At 44.7% G+C, this 19538-nt stretch overlaps 1 protein-coding gene across 1 annotated transcript in view; it reads left to right on the top strand.

The window, feature by feature from the left end:
- Nucleotides 1-19538, top strand: part of LOC145354481 (VPS10 domain-containing receptor SorCS3-like) — a 1074210-nt gene that overhangs the window by 555060 nt on the left and 499612 nt on the right. The window contains exon 3 of the mRNA XM_080205878.1: nt 13104-13203. Within this exon, the coding sequence (XP_080062004.1) occupies nt 13104-13203 (100 nt within the window). The remainder of the gene's footprint in view (nt 1-13103; nt 13204-19538) is intronic.

Below are 19538 nucleotides of genomic sequence, written 5' to 3'. Positions count from 1 at the left end.
TCAGTGAAGTTCTGACCTTAAAGGAGGGAAGGTCATTGATAAAGAAGCTGGAGATGGTTAGGTTTAGGCAACCTAGGTCACAACCCTGAGGAACTCCCTCTACAGTGTCTTGGCACTGAGATGATTAACCTCCAACAACAAAAACCAGCTTAGACAAAGGGTCATCTGGACTCGAAACATCAGCTCTTTTCTTTCCTTACAGGTGCTGCCAGACCTGCTGAGATTTTCTAGCATTTTCTCTTTTGGAACCACAACCATCTTACTTTGCGCCAGGTATGACTCCAACCATGCCTGCTCCCCCTATCTCTTGATTCCTATTGACTCTGGCCTTGCTAGGGTTCCTACGTACCCTAGCCTGTCACAAAAAGCAGCCTTGATGTCAAGGACAGTCACTCTCACCTCACTTCTTGGGCCTTAGGCCTCCTGGTTGGGGCCTGTCACTGCATCCAAGGGAAAGCCTGGATGAATTTCTGCCTCACTACATTTTCACTGAGGTCTGAATGAGACTGAATAATAACTTTCCTTTCTTTATATGGTTCAGGAGACCTTTGATAGAGTTGATTTAAGCAAGGAAGATTTTCCAAATGGATGTCGCATTATTCAGTGCAATTAATTAACACTTTTGTTGTAAATTTCCACAGTCTCATTTGAAATATATGTAAATGGAATATGTTATTAACATATCACCAATGAAACTGCTGCTGGAACAGAATCTACAGTGTGGTTGTTAATTCATTAAGTTTGATGTAAACCGTGTCATATTTTTAATGTAACAAAAAAAATTAACCAAGTTCTAGTAATCAAATTAAAGGATGCGTAGCTATAACTGTCAGCCAGAATTTGGAATGTAGCCAATACACACGGAGCCAAGAACTTCAAAGCATTTTGCACGCTGAAGATAGGAACACAGGAAAAATATAAGCCGGAATTATCCGGCTGGTCACACCGATGGGATTCTCCAGTCCCACCAGTAGCATTCTCCTACCAGTGTGGGTGACACCAATAGGCAGCATCAGCCGCTGTCAATGGGGATTCCTATTGGTGTCACCCCACACTGGTGGGAAAACCGTGGGTGGGGATGCGCTGCTGGTGGCACTGGAGAATCCCGCCACTGGCAAACAAAGCGCCACCTCTCGCCGGCAGGAAGCACGTGGCTGGGAGGCTGGAGAATCTCACCCATACTTGTTCAGTCATGGAATGTTACAGCTCAGGTACAAACTTTCTGCCTCTCTAGCTGGCCATGGAGTCTCCCTTCAGCTGAGACACTCACTCCCCTCACCCCGCTACACTCTTCATATTTCTTTCTTTCTAAAAGTAAATGCAATTGTTTTGCTTTTCAGAGAATTTGTTCCCTGTCTTGGAACTGTGGAATCAAACAAATCTCACAAGTACCTCCTGCTTTATGGAAACGTGGGTGGCGTGGTGGCACAGTGTTAGCATTACTGCCTCAACAGTGCCAGGGTACCAGGTTCGATTCCTGGTTTGGGTCACTGTCTGTGTGGAGTTTGTATGTTCTCCCCATGTCTGCGTGAGTTTCCTCCCACAGTCCATAGGTGTGTTAACCAAAACAGGTGCTGCAATGTGGCAAGTGGGGGGATTTCATTGCAGTGTTAATGTGAGCCTTACTTGTAACTAATGAATAAACTTTATAACATCCCATTTTGCTGGAACTAGCACCAAATTGAAACCAACTTTCACCCCAAAACTTCAACCCCATAAGTGGTGACTGTACCTTCTGTTGCCCTTCTGGAATTCCCCATTGTAACCTCTCTCATACCCTCTCCTCCTTTACAGCACCTAACCCTGATAGCACTGTGGCTACATACAGGGATTGTCACAGTTCAAGAAGGCAGCTCACCATCGTATGGCATGCTTGCCTTCATCAGCCAGGGCATTGAGTTTAAAAATTGGCAAATCATGTTCCAGCTTTATAGAACCTTAGTTAGGACACACTTGGAATACAGTGTTCAATTCTGGTCGCTACACTAACAGAAGAATGTGGATGCTTTGGAGAGGGTAAAGAAAAGATTTACCAGGATGTTGCCTGGTATGGGGAGCATTAGTTGTGAGGAAAGGTTGGAGAAACTTGATTTGTTCTCACTGGAGTGATGGACATTGAGGGGTGATCTGATAGCAATCTAAAAGATTGTGAGAGGCATGGACAGAGTGGACAGTCAGAAGCTTTTTTCCCAGAAGAGTCAATGATTAGGTTGAAGGTGGGAGGAACAAGGTTTAAAGGAGATGTATGAGGCAAGTTTTTTTACACAGAGGGTGGTGGGTGCCTGGAACTCACTGCCGGGGGAGGTAGTGGAAGCAGATATGACAGTGACTTTTAAGGAATATCTTGACAAATACATGAATAGAATGGGAATAGAGGGATATGGTCCCTGGAAGGTTAGAGAGTTTTAATTCAGGCGGGCAACATGGTTGGTGCAGGCTTGGAGGATTGAAGGGCCTGTTCCTGTGCTGTAATTTTCTTTGTTCTATGTTCTTTGTTCTCTGTAATGACTTCAGTGAGGCCCATGAGTAGGACTTACTGGAATATGACCTCCCTGATTGGGCAGCTTTAACAGGCCTCAATTAGGGAGCTCATATTCCAGCAGTTCCAACTCATGGACCTCATGGAAGTCATTAAATATCCCCAGGTATTTAGGAGTTGGCAATAACTGTTGGCCTGGCCAGCAACATCTGCATCCCATGAGAACATTTTTTAAAAAGTCGATTAAAATCTTTGATCCAAGCTTTGGTTTACCACTGCCAATCTGCCTTCTTTTGCTGTCCCTTAACTTCTTTTCTTTGCGGCCCTGGGAAGCTCCTTGGGGGGTTTTTTCTGACATTCAGGCTGGAATTTTACCACCTTGCCCACCAGGGGAATTGGAGCGGGCGAGGGACGGATCGCAGAAAGGTCAGTTGTTCTAAGGCGGGATTTTATGGTTTCAGGATGAGCGAGGCTGTAAAATGCCGCCCACAATGTCTGTCTGTTCTTAAACTGAGAGAAGGCGAGTCAGACAGAAAAGGAACTTGAGAATCTAAGATAACAAATGATAAATCAGTAACTGGACTGAGACAGTTATCCAAAATAGACAAGGGAGTGATAAAACAATAGTCTATAAATTTCCTCTCTTGGATAATTAGTTCTAAGCTAATAGATTCACTATCAATCCATCACAATTAACCTCTGTTCCTGAACAACTAATTTTCTGCATCTTTAATTAATCTGATTTTTCATAGATTGAGATATTTAATGTGAGTTTATTAGATAACTTATTAATAAAAGCTGATTTCTTTCCCAAAACCTCACTGATAAATGAATAAATTCATTTTCATGACTGGTAAATTGCCCTTTTGGGGATGCAAGTGGCATTTGGAACTGGCCACGAATCTTGTTTATGAGGGGGTACAACTCTAAATTTGGCATTTAGCATTTTTACATAATGCAACAAGCACTTTCAACCTCAATTATTCCCATTCCCCACCTTCTCTCAACTTAGGGAGAGATTTTCCAGCCGCACCATATGTTTTGTGGTGGTGGAAGTGGCCCATTCTCAGCCAATGATGGGATCTTCCAGTCCCGCTGCTGTTAATGGGGTTTCCCATTGTTTGCACCCTCCTGTATGGGAAACCTGTGGTGCAGGGATGCTGTCGGTGGGATCGGAAGATCCCACACTGGCAGGAACAGCTAGAAAATCCCATCCTTAAGCTCATCCAAAACTCTGAACCCACTCTCTCAATGAACTCACTCCTCCATATCCCCATAATCTCCTCCCTCCCTACAGTCCTCCAAAAGTTCCAAAGGCTGGATTCTCTGACCTTGTCTGCTTGGCCGCAGCTGGAGTTCTCCGGTTCTACTGCAATGAATGGAGATTTGGCTGAGCGCCAAATTCCCCCTTCTCATTGGAGAGATGTGAGCAGCCGGAGAATTTCAGCCAACGTTTGCCTAACACAGGGATCTCGCGTATACCCCACATCCAACATTCACCCAACATTTGGTAGCTGGGCCTTCAAATGTGGCTGATATTTTTCACATCCCCATTCTCCTGCCTTTTCCCCATAACCTCTGATCCCCTTATTAATCAAGAACCTATCTATCTCTGTCTTAAAGACACTCAATGACCTAACCTCCACAGCCATTTATGGCAAAGAGTTCCACAGATTCATCACACTGTGGCTGAAGAAATTCCTGCTCATCTCTGTTTGAAAGGATTGTCCCTTTGGTGTGAGGTTGTGCCATCTGGTTCTAGTTTTTCCTAATCGTGGAAACATCCTCTCCAACTCCACTGTATCCAGGCTTCTCAGTATCCTATAAGTTACAGTAAGATCCCCCCCTCATCCTTCTAAACACCAAAGAGTATCGTCCCAGAGTCCTCAACCGTTCGTCAGACCAGGTAAGGATGGCAGATTTCCCACCCAAAGCAACATTAGTGAGCCAGATGGGTTCTTTAGACAATTGACAATGGTTTCATGGTCAATAATAGATTCTTAATTCCAAATAATTTTTACTGAATTCAAATTCCACCACCTGCTGTCCAGGTCTCCAGAACATTAGCTGAGTTATGGGATTAATAGTCTAATGATAATACCACGAGGCCATCACCTCCTCCTCTTTAAGACAAAGAGCTTTAAGATGTGTTCTGACAAGTGAAGAACATTTTAAGTAAAATGATGGGGTCCAAATTTGAGGAGATGATGATGGCTCCAATGTTTGTGGAAATCAGGAAGGAACAGGGAGAGTTGTCAGTGGCTGGGATAAACTAAAGTACAGGGAAAGAGAAGACCTTATTTTGGAGATACTTTTCCTCAGTTTTCCCACACAGGTGGTTGAGATTGAGAGTCTTCTTGTTGGCCGGTTGTGAACAGGAAGGCCTGATGTTCAAAACTGCAGCCAGAGACTGGAGAGGAGAGAAGGAGGGTGATCAGGAGTGTGCCGACTGATTTCAGGTTACCTTGGGAGAAGCATTCCTGCTCTTCCTGGTCCATAAGAATGTTGGGAATTGGACTTAACCACTGCAGCTAATAGTCTCACTTCCGCTGCCAATTTTTGCAATCTCTGGAAAACGGCTCAGACATGTTCAATCCACATAGCTTCTGTATTCTGAGCATTGTAGCCTTGTTTAAATAATTTAATTGCGTACTCACCTCTTAAGAGCAGCTCAGTCACCCAGCTCCCGAACTCTCCTGGTTAAACTGGATCATAGAATCCTACAGTGCAGAAGGAGGCCATTTGGCTCATCAAGTCTGCACTAACCTCAATCCCTCCCAGGCTCTACCTCACAGTCCTCCTGATACTAAGGGGCAATTTAGCATGGTCAATGCACCTAACTTGTACATTTTTGGATTGTGGGAGGAAACCGGAGCGCATGGAGGAAACCCAGGCAGACATGGGGAGAACTTGCAAACTCCACACGGTCAGTCACCCAAGCTGGGAATTGAATTTGGGTCCCTGGCACCATGAGGCAGCAGTGTTAACCACTGTGCTGCCCAATTTAGGCACATTCATGATGTGCTGGAGGCTCAAACTTCCCATTCCCCTGCCCTGCTGTGAACTTCATCATAGAATCATAGAATCATAGAATCCCTAACAGTGCAGAAGAGGCCATTCAGCCCATCAAGCCTACACCAACTCTCTGACAGAGTATTTTACCCAAGCCCTCTCCCCCACCCGTATACCCATAATCCTACATATTTCCCATTGTAATACTTCTAACCTACAATCTTTTTGATTTTGATTTGATTTATTATTGTCATATGTTATTGATGTACAGTGAAAAGCTCTCTTTTTTGTGTGCTATACAGACAAAGTGAACTGTTCATAGAGGAAGAAAGCAGAGGATACAGAACGTAGTGTTACAGTCATAACTAGGGTGTAGAGAAAGATCAGCTTAACACAAAGTAGATCTGTTCAAACGTCTGATACAGCTGACAAGAAACTTCTTGAGTAGGTTGGTACGTGACCTCAGACTTTTTCCAGGAAACTAAAGAGCAATTTAGCATAGCCAATCCGCCTAACCTGCACATCTTTGGGGTGGGGGAGGAAACTGGAGGAAACTCACACAGACACAGGGAAAACATGCAAACTCCACACAAACATTCAGCCAAGACTGGAATGGAACTTGGTTCCCTGACACTGTGAGGCAGCAGTGCTAACCACTGTGCCACCCAAAGCCTGCATTAAAAGTTCCCGGATTTCTAACTTGTATACCACTCAGCGATTACAACAGCAAAGCAGAACTGGTGAGCCCAATGTCTGAGTAGGTGCTGGAGTTTTGCGATCAGCTTCATTTCGAACATCCTGATATTTATCAGATCGGACCGACCAGCAATTTCTGACTGAAAGAAATGTGACATTGGAGAATTATCAAAATGTCAGATTTCAATTGCTGATCCTATCAAGGGGGTGACTAAGCTTCAATCCAGCGCAAATATCAGAAATGACTGTATGAAATTTGTACCTTTTTATAGCCATCCATTTCCTTTCTTCCAAAGACTCTTACTGGTTAAATCCATTGTGTACAGATATTGCTAGCACTTATCTTTATTGATTTGTCTTGGCATCTTCCATCAATGAAGGATGATGGACAGGCAGCAAACGATCTGTTTAGGATGGAGTATCCTCATATGGAATGCCTTTGCTGAAGGCTGGAGAGGCCAATCCTTGAGAGGTGAGGTCGGACTCAAGTAGCACAGGTTACCAGGTGTGGTTGTGGGTTGTTGTTGTTGGCATTGGCATCTGTTGCCAAGCCGCTGTAGCCATTGATGGTGCATGTCAGCTCAAAGGAGATGCCGTAACTTCTCTCTCCTATCAGCTGGTGACTCCAAAGCGTAATAATCAACGTTTAGGATTTCTTGTCACGTTTAGGCCGGCATAGTGGCACAATGGTTAGCACTGCTGCCTCACAGCGCCAGGGACCCAAGTTCAATTCCGGCCTTGGGTGTTTGACTGTATGGAGTTTCTCCCCTTGTCTGTGTGGGTTTCCTCCGGGTGCTCTGGTTTCCTCCCACACTCCAAAGACATGTGGGTTAGATGGATTGGCCATGCTAAATTGCCCCTTAGTGTCAGAGGGATAAGAAGGGTGAACATATAGGGTAATGGGGATAAGGACTGAGTGGAATTGTTGTCAGTGCAGGCTCGATGAGCCAAATGGCCTCCTACTGCACTGTAGGATTCTTTGATTTGAACAAATCCCTCAAGTGGAGATTTGGATGTCCTACAGATCTCTGGCTCTGGCCCTGGCCAGAGATTGTGCAAATTTCCACACAGATGGTGACCCGAGCCAGGAATCGAACACAGGTTCCTGGTGCTGTTAGGCAACAATGCTAACCACTGTGCCGCCCTGTCACCAAAGTAGCAGAATTTGCTAATCACACCCTACAGGGCATTATTTAGTGTAATCAGAAGTGGAGTTGTGCTACTTGGCCCTATTACCATGATTTTCTAGATGGTAACAGTCAGGGAGGACCATTTAGAGGCTTGGGAGAGACAAATTAGTCTTTGCAGCTGAGTTTCCGTGTGGCCATTGACGCAACGTGCTTTTGACTTTGCTTTCAGTCTTGTAGAGCTTGCTATCTGTGCAAGTAGACTCCTTTCATACCTGCAGGAAATGCAAAGACCAGGCACATGGAGGTGAAGATACCAAACAGAGTAGGGGAAGGACCCAGCTCTGATTTACTCTATTCTTCACTTTGAAGTTGTCAGAAGTGGAGCCTTCAAATGGTACAGTTCAGTGCACATTGTCATGGAAGTAGCAAATGAGACATTGAAACATAGAAACATAGAAGATAGGAGCAGGAGGAGGCCATTTGGCCCTTCGAGCTTACATCACGATCATGGCTGATTGTCCAACTCAATAGCCTAATCCTGCTTTCTCCCAATAACCTTTGATCCCATTCACCACAAGTCCAATATCCAGCCGTCTCTTGAATACATTCAATATTTTGGCACCATCTACCTCCTGTGGTAATGAATTCCATAGGCTCACCACACTTTGAGTGAAGAAATGTCTCCTCATCTCTGTTCTAAAGGTATACCCTGAATCCTCAGACTGCGACCCCTGTTTCTGGACACCCCCACCATCGGGAACATCCTCCGTGCATTTGAGAGGTCAGCCAATTTTCCCCCACATCTTGTAGCATCCTGCTCTGCAGATGGTGTCGAATACCTTTAGGTAAAGAAGCATACCCTGTTCCTTATACTTCTCCTGTGGTATGGAGATCATGTCTGCAGTATTCAGCATGGAAACTGCACTGTTTCTCACCACACTCACTTTGCAAGTAGATGGTGTCTTTTCAATATGAACCGAGCAAAGACCTTCCCCCACAACACCCAGGAGTGGGATGCCCCTGAACGCAATGCAGTTCCCACTCTCGCCATTGTTTTTGTACAGTGTGATGGTTTATTGCCTCAAGCACTTCCTGTGGAGTGGAGCCAACTCTCCAGCTGAGAAGGGGAAAGCTGTAAAAGTCTGGCAATAGTTGGGTTTTGTGTGCTTGAGTAATTAGGCAGGGATTCCATCCTTGTTGGGTGTCTTCCAATTCCTCTATGACAGGAGGCTGCAGGAGAGAGACAAGCACAGGCTGGGAGATGTCCATCTCACAAGAATACAGTTGTATTCAATCCATGGAACATCTGTTTACTTCTGCCAGTGAGTACCTCATTAGCCAACTTCAGTGATCACAAGACAAAGCATTCTCTTGGTGTTCTCAGACATAGCTTGTGGGTTTATCCCTCAGGGGAGGCAATGGCCTAGTGGTATTATTGCTGGACTATTAATCCAGAAACTCAGCTAATGCTCTGGAGTCCCGGATACAAATCCTGCCGCAGAAGATAGTGGAATTTATATTCAATAATAAAAATCTGGAATTAAGAATCTGCTGATGACCAATGAAACCGCTGTCAATTGTCGGAAAATCCCATCTGGTTCACTGATGTCCTTTAGGGAAGAAAATCTGCCGTCCTTACCTGGTCTGGCCTACATGTGTCTCCAGACCCACAGCAATGTGGTTGACTCTCAACTGCCTTCTGAAATGGCCTAGCAAGCCATTCAGTTCAAGGATGACTAGGGATGGGCAATAAATGCTGGCCAGCCAGCGACACCCATGTCCCACGAATGGATAAAAAAAGTTAGAATTCCCTGGGGATAAATTTGTTTGCAGTATCTCTTGCCTGGCTGTCTTAACTATTCCCAAGAATTCCCTGCTCTAATTTGCCGATATTAAATACTTAATTTATTTACCGTATGATATTGCTGAATATACAAAGACATTTGTGCTATGCAGAGTTTTTAATTGGCGTATAACTGTAGCCATTCATAACACTGGAAGCAAGATAAAAACAGTGAGTATATTTATAACACTGGACGATGAGAGAGATTTCAAAATGTGAATTGGTTTTTGCATTTAAAGTTTCATAGGGGAGACAGTAGCATAGTGTTATTGTCACTGTACTAGTAATCCAGGGACCCAGGAAAATGCTCCAGGGACTGGGTATAAAATACAATCAAAAGTCTAATGATAAGGTTTATTTATTATTGTCACACAAAGGCATGCATTAACACTGCAGTGAAGTTACTGTGAAAATCCCCTAGTCGTCACACTCCCGTGCCTGCTCGGGTACACTGAGGGACAATTTAGCATGGCCAGTGCACCTAACCAGTATGTCTTTCGGACTGTGGGAGGAAATCAGAGCACCCAGGGGAAACCTACGCAGACACAGGGAAAACGTACATACTCCGCTGAGACGGTGACCCAAAGCGGGAATTGAACCCAGGTCCCCGATGCTGTGAGGCAGCAGTGCTAGCCGCTGTGTCAGCACGCCACCCTGTTGGCTGTTGTCAATTGTTGCAGAAACTCACCTGGTTAACCATAGGAGAGGAAATCTGCCATCCTTGCCAGGTCTGGCCTACATGTGACTCTGGAGACTTAACTGCCCTCTGCAATGACTGAGCAAGCCGTCCAGTTCAAGGACAATGAAAGGTGGGCAAAAAATGCCAGCCTTGCCAGTTATACCCACATCCCATGTACAAATGTTTTAAAAGCAAAATTGTGATATATATTGAACTTCAGCCTAATAAGATCCTTTGGAAGATATTCAATAAACAGACAATGACCCACCTGATTATCTTTCTTTAAGCCTTACAGTTGAGCTAATCTACTTGGCCCCTGCCCAGGCTCTGGAGAATCTTTTGGTGTAGGATTCAGTACAGAAAGGACTTTAATCTAGATTGAGGCTTCAAAAGGATCCATCAAGAAACTCTTTTGTTCTAATCAACTCATGGTCCCTTTAGTGCTGCAAACAAAACTTTTTTGTATGGTTTGAAATGTTACGGTCTCAAACTACAGATTAAATCCATTCATTACATCCGACTACAATAATAAACTGCTGACTAATTGACCAAGGTAATGAAATCCTGATAAATCTCCCAGCTGGTAGTCAAAGCAATTTCCTGCAGTTTTACTTGAAAACTCGTAAATTGAACTGCAGATAGATTCTTTGAGTCCATAAATCAGGTCATTGCAGGGTCACCCAAGGGCCCATCATCCCCGCTCCTGTTTGTGCGGAAACACTGATCACAGTGACATTCATTCAGGAAATTTGCGATCATCTTGATTTTAATGCAGATTCCCTGGTGCTGAATTATCCCCTATCTGGGTGGATGGGTTTCTGTGAGGGTGGTTGGATTAAACACCAGAAATCCGCAGATTTGGACATTTAACTTGGGTACGGTAATCAGTGGGGGTGGGTGGGTAACCCCTGTGCGATAAGTAGATCCAGTGTTTATAGATGTCACATGTTCACTAACTAGCTCTAATTCAGAATGCTGCCTTTAACTCTGAACACGTTGGCTTTCTGGTGCCGGTCAAGTTGAGAGAAGTGAGAGGACAGGAAGACTTGTCAGGACTGTGGAATTAATAGGCAAAAAAAAGGCCTGTAAATACTGAGGTCGGACAGCTGCTGCCTCACCTCAGTGAAAGGCTTTTTTTGCTCACGGGGCTTGGTTCTAAGTACGTGCTTTTATTGCTTTGGAGGCGATTTTCAACACATTTGCTGATGACCTTCCTGACAGCAGGACCTTCCAGTCCCACTGATGGCACAAACAAGTGGGGTGGCACAGTGGTTAGCACCGCTGCCTCACAGTGCCAGGGACCTAAGTTCAATTCCTGGCTTGGGTCACTGTCTGGGTGGAGTTTGCACATTCTCGCCGTGTTTGCATGGGTTTCCTCCAGGCGCTCCGGTTTCCTTCCGCAGTCCAAAGATGTGCAGATTGTGCGTAGCCAATAGGTGAATTGGCTATGATAAATTCTCCCTCAATGTACCTGAACAGGTGCTGGAGTGTGGCAAATGGGGCCTTTTCACAGTAACTTTATTGCAGTGTTAATATAAGCCTACTTGTGACTAATAAATAAACTTTACTTTAACTTTAGCAATCCTCACAAGTTTCATGTACAATGGTGGGCCATCTCCATGGCGGCATCATACACTGCAGAAGAGTGGGATGATGGGAAATCCCACCCACTGCGTCAGCCAATGGTTTGGAAGTGGGGCAGGGCATCAGACTTGCAGAAAAAGATCTACTTCACAACGAATCTTGCCTATTTATTCAGCAGTCAGAAAACGGACTCTATTTAATCAACTCCTCACGGCAGAGCTCATAGTCTTGACATCCCTTGATAAAAATGGCGATTTTTCCAGTTAAATGCAGTAAGTGGTAAATGGTTACATGACACAAGTAACGAGCAATTTTTGAGGTTGTACGTGAAGGTATATTCAAGGGCAAAGAAGAAAAAATTTCAAAGTACAAAGTACAGCAAGCCCTTTGGCCCTCCAAGCCTATCCCGATCATGGTGCCCTCACTAAATTAGAAAAGAACCTTCTGCCCTCACTCAGTCTGTATCCCTCTATTCCCTCCCTATTCATGTACCCACCCAGATGCCTCTTAAATGTTGTTAATGTGCCTGCTTCCACCACCTCCTCTGGCAGCACGTTCCAGGCACCCACCACTCTCTGCAAGAAAAACTTCCCCTGCACATCCCTCTTAAACTTTCCCCCTCTCACCTTGAACCTGTGTCCCCTTGTAATTGACCCTTGGAAAAAGCCTCTGACTACCCATCCTGTCAATGCCTCTCATAATTTTGTAGATCTCTGTCAGGTCTCCCCTCAGCCGCCATCTTTCCAGTGGAAACAATCCTAGTTTATTCACACTTGAGAACTGCCCGGTGCCACACCCTGGCAATGCTTAGTGAAGACACCTGGGCCAAAATTCTCGAGTCTCGCGTCCCTTGCTACTGTTGCCAGCCAGAATGGAGAATTTGGCACTCAACCAAATCTGCAGCGGCACTGGAGAATCTCAGTTGCGGACAAGGTTGGAGAATCTGGCCCTAGTATAAAAAGTATTCACTTCTGCTGTACTTGTGTCTCTCATCTGGACTGGAACAAAGCTCGCCACAAGGGAAAGGAACCACAGGGGTAAAAAAAACATAAGAATTATATCTACAAAAGGTTTTCACAATGGTATTATGTACGAATCACACCCTTAGCTATTCCCCCTAGTCTTATGAATTAAGAAAGTCACTACATTAGAGGTCAGTATATGGAGCTCAACTGAATGATTGGAAAAGGGATAGCACAGCTCGGAGCAAAATGGCTAATTTTATAAAAACCTTAATTAAGTTGCTGTGAAGTGAGCAATAATGATTTGTTATCAAGATAGTTTTTTCATTCATTGAGAAGTGATAAAAGTGACTTGAAGAATGGTAGACTATCATCCTGCAGCTGTTGATTAAAGTTAAATTCTTTATTCAGGAAATGCTGTGACTGAGTCGGCTGTTTTCTACCTTGTGTTGCTATGGATGGTAGCAAACTGATGCATAAAATCACCAGCTCTGATTAACAGCTAACCTGCTGCAATAGATTAGCATTAAGATTGCATATTTTATACAACAATTAATGCTCCAGAGAGTGAGAGCATTATTGTGAATCTGAATTATCCAGTGTTGTAACTCTGCATTCTAAATTGCTTTCTTGTAAGTAAACATATCGTAAGTAAGAGCTAATGGTGCCTTAAACGCTGAAGCCTGTTTCATCTTTACTTTTCGCATTTTAATTTCAGGTCAACCGACTACGGAACGACGTATGAAAAGCTCAACGACAAAGTGGGCCTCAAAACTGTGCTGAGTTACCTGTATGTCTGTCCCACCAACAAGAGGAAGGTAAAGCCAATCATTTCACTGGGCGCGGACACTGTACATGGGGAGGGAAGGCAGTGATCAACCCCTTCCGTCAATACATTCACCCAGATAAATAGACGGTGCCCTTGACACCCTGCAAAGCGAAGTCGCTGTCATTAATTTGTGGAACTGCTGGCCAGGCAGAGCGACCCCTGTGGATTCTCTCCACCGCCTGCCTTATTAACAGCGACTTGTGAGAGCAAGCAGCCTCCACCCCCATTCCCCCCAACCCCTAGCTCCTGCACAAAATTGTCTATGGTAGATCGATTTGGAAAATAATGCCGGTTTATTCCCGCTTGGAAACGTTGCATTGTCACCTGTCTTCTTACCTTTCTGAAATAGTGGGTGACAATATTAATCCCTCTTGTGGTGCCACGGGGCGTGCTGCTATGTGAAGGAGTAGGTACATTCAATGCATTGTCTGGAAGTTTGTGGAAGAGAAGCCAGCACTTATTCATGCTTAATACATTTGACTGACGTTCCCTCTTTTTGCTGCTTTGCCGAGCAGAACGGGATCAAAGTTTTGACTAGTTAGCAGAGAATTTGAGGCTAATGTGTTAATAATTCATGTCATCTCAAAGTGCATTATTCTATAATGTCAAACAGTGTCTGATTATTTAATAAACACAGGAACATATTGGGGGCGATTCTCCCCAAAAAATTTCTAAGTGTTGAATTTGCGTAAAAATTGGAGTAAATCTTGCTGTTTTTTTCAGAGGGAGCTTCGAAATGAATCTCCCACTCTGTGCGCTGCAGAGTGCATGAGCGTGATTCACACTAGAATGCTGGGAGGGGGCCTATTCCCGCTGGAGAGGCCAGCAGCATAACGCTGAGGGGGCCACAGCGCACGCACTGTTCTGTCAGCACATGCGCAGTGACCCTTGTCTCCCTATTGTTGGCCACTTTGATTACTGGCCAGCCTTGCGATCCTGCATCGCCAGGCCTCCCACACCACCACGGCCCGATCGCTATCTTCCTGTAACCTCCCAGCCCAATCTCAACCACCCTCCACCCCCAGCCCGACATCCCAGTCACCCCCACCGACAGATCTAAACCAACCTCCCCCCGCAGTCCCGACATCCCTCACTCCACCGTAGCCCCGAACCCACTGCAGCCCCAACCACCAACCCCCCTCCCCACAGCAGGCTGACCCCACACCCCCACTCCAATAGTCAGCCCCAATCGCTGACCTCCCTCCCTCTGCCACTCAGCCCAAACGCACAGTGGCAGCAGGACTACCCAACCAACATTGATCGCCACCCTCACCCCCCCTCCCGCCCCCGCCCCCAGAGGCCCCCCTCCCATCAGGCTTCATCCCCACCCTCCTGGCATTGCCCAATGTCTGGTGAGCATTGGCACTTTGCCCCTTGGGCAATGTCAGGGGGCCGTGGTAGGCAATGCCAAAGTGGCAATGCCCAGGAAGCACCCCCTCTTCCCCCCAGTGGCCGACTATCTAGGGGGCATTGATCACTTCCCTTTCACTCCAGCGGGGTCGGGTCACCAGCTCTCCACAAGCGGGAGCCATAGTGAACCCCACTGAAGTGACCCACTCCTAGGTGGGTGGAGAGAGGCTAGTGAGTCTGGAGATTTCAGTCCCGGGCCTGCTAATGCTATTTAAAATATACGTAAATTAACTTCTGTATACATTATGCAGATTCGCGCCGATTTCTGCGGAGCAGACAGTGATGGAAATCCAGTGGTAGAAGATGCCCACTGTGAATCGCAGGTATCTGCCATCACTAGAGTGGTGCAGCAGGATGGGAGAATCACGCCCACTGTGTATGATTACATATTAAATGTGGGAGGGTTGTATATCTGATAATTATATACAATATATAGGAGTGTTGTACATCTTTGATTTGAAATCAAAGATTTGATTTGATTTATTTTTGTCACATGTATTAACATACAGTGAAAATTATTATTTCTTGCATGCTATACCGACAAAACATACCGTTCATAGAGAAGGAAAATAGAGGATTACAGTCAAAGCTAGGATGTAGAGAAAGACTAGCTTAATATAAAATAGGCCCATTCAAAAGTCTGGTGGCAGGAGGGAAGCAGCTGTTCTTGAGTCGGAAAAGTCTGGAAACGGCAATGGAATGTTTTACAAGTATGAAGTTCTGGATCTGTATCGGCACAGCTCACCTAGATTGTCTGCTCATGTCTCCATTCTGGGGAATCAGTCACTCAATGGTTAGACGTGTATTGTGGATTTCAGAGACAGATACAAATCACTGAAGTTATACTCTTGTGGTCTATATGGTCAGTCAGTACCCACAAACATACATTTGTTGTTTGATTAGCTGTTAGCTTAGAGTTAGCTTATAAAATGAGTCAAATCCTTCACTGTTATTAGCAGAAGGATAAATATGAGACAAACTGTGATCTGTTGCTGTAATTTCAATGACCAGGATGTGTTGCCAAAGCTTTGAGCCAGAGTCTTGTGGGATTATGAACTACTCTGGACTTTTGCCCACACTCCAGGGTGACACTCCTGTGTGGCCCTGAAGAATTATTTTATCATGGAGGGTTGCCAACTTATGGAAAAAACATGAGATGGTGTGCTCTCATAGGCGTTTGTGAAATATCTCATGGTGTTTTTAGTATAAGAGCAGGGAATACTCTCTCTAACTTGGCCAACATTCTTCCATCAAGTGACACACTATCAAAAACAGATAAACTGATCATTTATTTCCCAGTTCTTTGTAAGATCTTCAGTGTATGAACTGACTAATTTATCAGCTTATGTAACAATCAAGAAACAATTAATTGGCTGTGAATGGCTTTTAGATATTCCGTGACCAGGAGAAACACAGCTTTACTCTTCTTTCTGAAGAAGGTGGATGGATTTCAAATAAGGGAGATACCACTTAGGACAGAGATGAGGAGAGATTTCTTTACACACAGGGTTGTGAATCTTTGGAATGCTTGACCCCAGAGGACTGTGGAAGCTCATTGTTTCAGTAATGTTTAAAGCAGAGATTTCTGAATCGTAATGACACAGAGGGATATAGGAATAGTGGGTGTAAAAGCCTTTACGTGTTTGATCATCTATGATTGTATTGAATGGTAGAGCAGGCTCGATGAGGTGAATTACTTACTCCTGTTCCCATGTTCCTTACCTGGTCTGCCCTAAATGTAACTCCAGACCCACAGCTATGTGGTTGATTCTTAAATGCCCCCTGAAATGTCCCAGCAAGCCACTGGGCAATTAATGCTGGTCCAGGTTTTCTTAGAGAGAAAAATACAGCTATTTGACTACAGTGTACTTTACCCTCTCACTTTTGAGAAAACCAGAAGAAGATTCTTGGAGTTTCAGACAATGCCTTTATTACAAATTATCATACGGACTGGCTCCAGTGCTCCAACTAGTGAGCATCAGGTTGAGCTCTGATCCAGGAATTAAACAGACATTTATAGTTAAGATCCAGTTACAAGAAATTAGTATATACTAATCAAAGATATACATTTGCACAGAAGTTATATCCATATTCACTCACAACTACTGATTAGGCTTACATCATGCATAACATAAGGGTATAGCTGTCCAATTATAACTTGTGCACATCTACCGAGTTATATTATCATCAGGCTTGTATTTCCTTCTACGCAATTACAAAGTTATTTTTCTAACCAGTGGTTCATCAACTCCCCCATCCCTTTGTCTCTTGTTAGAACAGACACTAAAAAATGCAGCTGTGCATAATTCAGTGGAGATTTTGTGTTTAATTTTATGGTCCTTGACGCAAGACATTAGCTTTTCTCTATGTGACTGAGTCTAGCAGCTTATGTGAATTTGAAATTTGTGTGATTATTAACACTTTCACACAGCAATGTGGTTGACTCTTAATTGCCCCCCCCCCACCCCCCCACTTTTCCCACCGGGCAGTTAATGTTTTCCCACTCAGCAATGCTCACATCCCATTAATTAATTCCAAAAAAATCAGTTTCAGTATTGATGTTTTTGCCTCAATATTTTTTAGGGGAGACAGTTCAATTTCTATTCCTTTTTTTCTGTAAAAGTGTTTCCTGAGTTTACTGATGAATTGTCCAGTTATAATTTTAAAGTTTTGCTCTGTGTTCCAGCGTCCATCCTCCATCCCAACACAGTCCCCGATCCCAAAACCCCCACCAGAAGGAACAGTTTCGCTCCATCCAGTCTATCAAACCTTTTCATTGTCTTAACATCTCAGTTGGGTCATGCTTTAGTCTTCAACACTAAAGGGAAGACAAGGATATTTTATGCAACCTGTTCTCAATTTTAACTCTCTTAGCCCTGATATCATTCTGGTGGATCTGCAGCCCCTCTATGGCCAGTATATCATTCCTGAGGAATGCTGCTCAGAGATATGGGCGGCATGGTGGCACAGTGGTTTAGCAGTGTTGCCTAACAGCACCAGGGCCCCAGATTCAAGTCTAGCCCTGGTCACTGTCCGTGTGGAGTTTGCACGTTCTCCCTGTGTCTGCGTGGGTTTCCTCCAGGTGCTCGGGTTTCCTCCCACAGTCCAAAGATGTGTGTGTTAGGTGGATTGGCCACGCTAAATGGACCCTTGTGTCAGGGGAATTAGCAGGGTAAATATGTGGCGTTATGGGAATAAGGCCTGAATGGGATCGTGGTTGGTACAGATTTGATGGGCTGAATGGCCTTCTTCTGTTCTGGAAGACTTCTATGATTCTATAAATGCAGTACCTTAAATAGAATCTAACCAGATCTTCGCATACAATCATTCCTCACTGAACATCCTAGCTGCATTCTTCAAAGAGGTGACTTTAAGTGAAATAGTTTTAAGCAAATCAGGTTTTCCCATAAGAATTAATGTTTAAGTTAGAGTTAGATTCCACAGTGTTTCTCCCCCAACCCTGCAGTGAGACTCTGCCTGGATCCTCAGTGAGTCTCTGCCTGGATCCCCAGTGAGTCTCTGCCTGGATCCCCAGTGAGTCTCTGCCTGGATCCCCAGTGAGTCTCTGCCTGGATCCCCAGTGAGTCTCTGCCTGGATCCCCAGTGAGTCTCTGCCTGGATCCCCAGTGAGTCTCTGCCTGGATCCCCAGTGAGTCTCTGCCTGGATCCCCAGTGAGTCTCTGCCTGGATCCCCAGTGAGTCTCTGCCTGGATCCCCAGTGAGTCTCTGCCTGGATCCCCAGTGAGTCTCTGCCTGGATCCCCAGTGAGTCTCTGCCTGGATCCCCAGTGAGTCTCTGCCTGGATCCCCAGTGAGTCTCTGCCTGGATCCCCAGTGAGTCTCTGCCTGGATCCCCAGTGAGTCTCTCTCTCGATTCTACACACACACACACACACACGCACCCGGCAAGCATGAGAAAGACCGACAGAAGTAAATTTACATCTTTTTCACTTCCATAATTAATATTTCTGTGCGACTGTAAAAGTAACAGAAAGAATCAGAGACCACTTCCCTCCCAAAAGAGTTGTGACTAACAACTCTCAGCGAATTGGGAAGATTTGTATGACAATGATTCTGATGGGTGAAGGCTTTGAATTATTAAACCATGTGCCTGGCCTCACTTGGAAAATAACGTATTTCAGTCTCCCTTCCAATGTGGTTACAGAATGAAATTTCAGAGGCAAATACCTCAGGGAGAAGTTTACATGCTCTGAAAGGCCTAACTTGTCTCCTTGAGTTCTGGAAACAAGCATCAAGTTGATGTTGCCATAATCCTTGTCTTTGACTGTATACCGCACTGGCTTATGTTGCCTTGATAACATTTTAAACATGTGCATAATTTATAGCAAACATCACATGAAGGGTTTTTTTTTTGAAAACTTCGCCTTGAACTTGCTGCAACTCAGCTGCATAATGCAGGCTGGGGTAATGTAGAAGCAAAATGTACATACACATGGAAATGGTCTGGAATGGAAACTATTCTTTGTACAATTGTAGCATGACATAACACAGAAGGAGGCCATCTGGTCAATCATGTCCGCATCAGCCTTTTCAAGTAGTTATCCAATTAGTCCCACTCATCTGCTCTCTCCCCGCAGCCCTTTCATTTTTCGCTTCTCTTCAAATATTTATCCAATTCCCTTTCAGAAGTTGCTGTAGCTCCTGCTTCCTCCAGGCCGGTGCATTCCGGGTCATTACAACTCACTACAGAATTTATTTTCCACCCCCGCGCCCCCTCCCCACCTCATGTCAACTCTGGTTCTTTTGCTAATCATCTTAAAATCACTGCCCTTTTATCACCCAACTGAATGACTGTCTGTCACCAGAGAACATTTTTTTTCTTATTTACCCTCGGTAATTTTGAATACTGCTATCGAACCCCCTCTTCACCCTTTTCTGCTTTAGGAACCCCAGC

Source organism: Carcharhinus amblyrhynchos, chromosome 17, assembly GCF_965287045.1.
Source record: "Carcharhinus amblyrhynchos chromosome 17, sCarAmb.v2.hapA, whole genome shotgun sequence".
Classification (NCBI taxonomy): Eukaryota; Metazoa; Chordata; class Chondrichthyes; order Carcharhiniformes; family Carcharhinidae; genus Carcharhinus; species Carcharhinus amblyrhynchos.
This window is presented reverse-complemented; position numbering and strand designations above follow the sequence as displayed.